Below are 1969 nucleotides of genomic sequence, written 5' to 3' on the forward strand. Positions count from 1 at the left end.
ACGAAGGACAACAATACAACATAAACAAATGTCCCCGTGACGTCAGAAAGTAGACGCTGGCCTTGGCGGAGCTTCGGACTCAGAAATGCCAAAATTCTGACTTTGTAAAAGAGTACCAAACCTCTGAGTATGGGATAGAGGAACGCAGCCACGGAGCCAACAGCAGCCACGGACACAGCAGAGCACAGAGCGGACAGCACGACGACGGTCCACGGCTTCCTGCACTTCTGGGTCCAAAGCGGAGGGCTCCCCGTGGCCCTGGGTTCTTCAGTTACCATCCTTAGCTCAACTTCGTGCTATCGTCAATGTCATTACCAAAGAGATTGATAATAAGAGCGCGTCACTACCTCTTCCACTCGGGGAAAGGAGAACAGGAGGAGGAGCTTCCTGTGATCACACAGTCTATCAGCAGCGGCTTCCTCCATTTCATTGGCTGAGAGCTCTGCACTGAGCGCTTCTGATCATGGAAATAGAGACCTGAAATGGACGTCACGTGACTAGCGGCGTGCCGCACGGCGGCCATTACTAAAGGTGGAGAGAGCACCTTGAGCCAGTTTAACAGAAGCGAAATGAGAAAAAAGGCAGCCAGTGCTTCACCATCAACTGCACCAACTACAAAAACAAATTCTCCAATACTAAAATGAACTGTACAATAGCCTTAATGTAATTATGTAAAACAAATGTCAATTTTAAAGTTATGTCGCAATTTAATATTGATATACTGAGACTATAACGCAACGCCATAAGTTCTTTTTATTAAGCTGCGTTCACATGCATACAGATATGGAAACAAAAATGTTTATATATATATATATATATATATATATATATATACTTGCAGTTGTTTAATATCTGAAAATTCAGTAAGGTATATGTTATGTATTATATTCCAATTGTAAGGTGGAACTATGATAGTATATAAAGGTATATCTAAAAAGGAAGAGTAAAATAGGAGAGTAGAAAAGAGTAGAGCAGACCCACTTAGGTGCCTGGTCTTGGGAACCAGGGATGGTGAATATATATATATATATATATATGTTGTTGTCATTCAAAAACTAGCAGTAATATTACAGTGGAAAAAGCAGCAAGGTAAAGGACCACAATGGCAAGACATACTTCAGATTTATATTTTAATACATAAAGGAGTTTTTTTATCCAAGCTTTTAATCAGCTTGGATACAACTTACAAGGCTTAATTTATAAAAATCCATTGAGAATTATGATGACAGGAAAAAACAAAACAAAACAGTAAATTCCCCAAATTTCCACACTTTACATAAAACTTTTTTTTTCTACCCAGGCATGTATGGGTTCATTAGAAAGAGCAATTAAAGGGCTTTAAAACAAGCCTGCTTTTATTAAAATCCGTTAACAAATAGTGACAATAGAGTGAGACAAGCAGCAATTTGTCATAATTTCTCCAAATTTCTGCATTTTACATAAAAGTTTTTTTTTCACCCACATATGCATAGGTTCATTGGAAAGAGCTTTCAAAGGGCTTTAAAACAAGGTGACATTTATTAAAATCTGTTAAGAAATAGCGACGCTAGTGCAAAAAAAAGCGGTCAGTTTATTATCTCCACCCTTTGTAATGGCGCCTTCCTGTCCAGAGCGACGCTGATAGATTGAGGCGCGCACGTCCATTCCAGTCTATATTTCCATGCTTCTGAGCATGGAAATGGACGTCACGTGACTAGCGGTGTGCCGCACGGCGGCCATTACTAAAGGTGGAGAGAGCACCTTGAGCCAGTTAATGCGCCTGTTAAACAGAAGCGAAATGTGAGGAAAAAAGGCAGCCAATGCTTCACCATCAACTGCACGAAAATGAACTGTACAGTAGCCTTAATGTAGAGTAATTATGTAAAACAAATGTCTATTTTAAAGTCGTCATGTCGCAATTTAATATCAATATACTGAGACTATAACTCAATGCCGTAAGTTCCTTTCATTAAGCTGCGTCGTTCACATG

General features: G+C 39.7%; 1 protein-coding gene across 3 annotated transcripts in view; it reads right to left on the minus strand.

Moving 5' to 3' along the window:
* arl6ip6 (ADP-ribosylation factor-like 6 interacting protein 6) overlaps nucleotides 1-386 on the minus strand; it is a 76087-nt gene extending 75701 nt beyond the window's left edge. For 2 of the 3 annotated variants that reach the window (XR_004561456.1, XM_034173429.1), the window contains exon 1: nucleotides 122-378. Coding sequence is in view for 2 of the 3 variants with exons in the window: in XM_034173429.1 (XP_034029320.1) it covers nucleotides 122-278 (157 nt within the window). In the remaining variant the exon portion in view is untranslated. Of the gene's footprint in view, nucleotides 1-121 lie in introns of all 3 variants that reach the window. The other variant, XM_034173423.1, reaches the window with a different exon arrangement.
* Nucleotides 387-1969: the final 1583 nt, after the last annotated feature.

This window comes from Thalassophryne amazonica, chromosome 1, assembly GCF_902500255.1.
Source record: "Thalassophryne amazonica chromosome 1, fThaAma1.1, whole genome shotgun sequence".
Taxonomy (NCBI): domain Eukaryota; kingdom Metazoa; phylum Chordata; class Actinopteri; order Batrachoidiformes; family Batrachoididae; genus Thalassophryne; species Thalassophryne amazonica.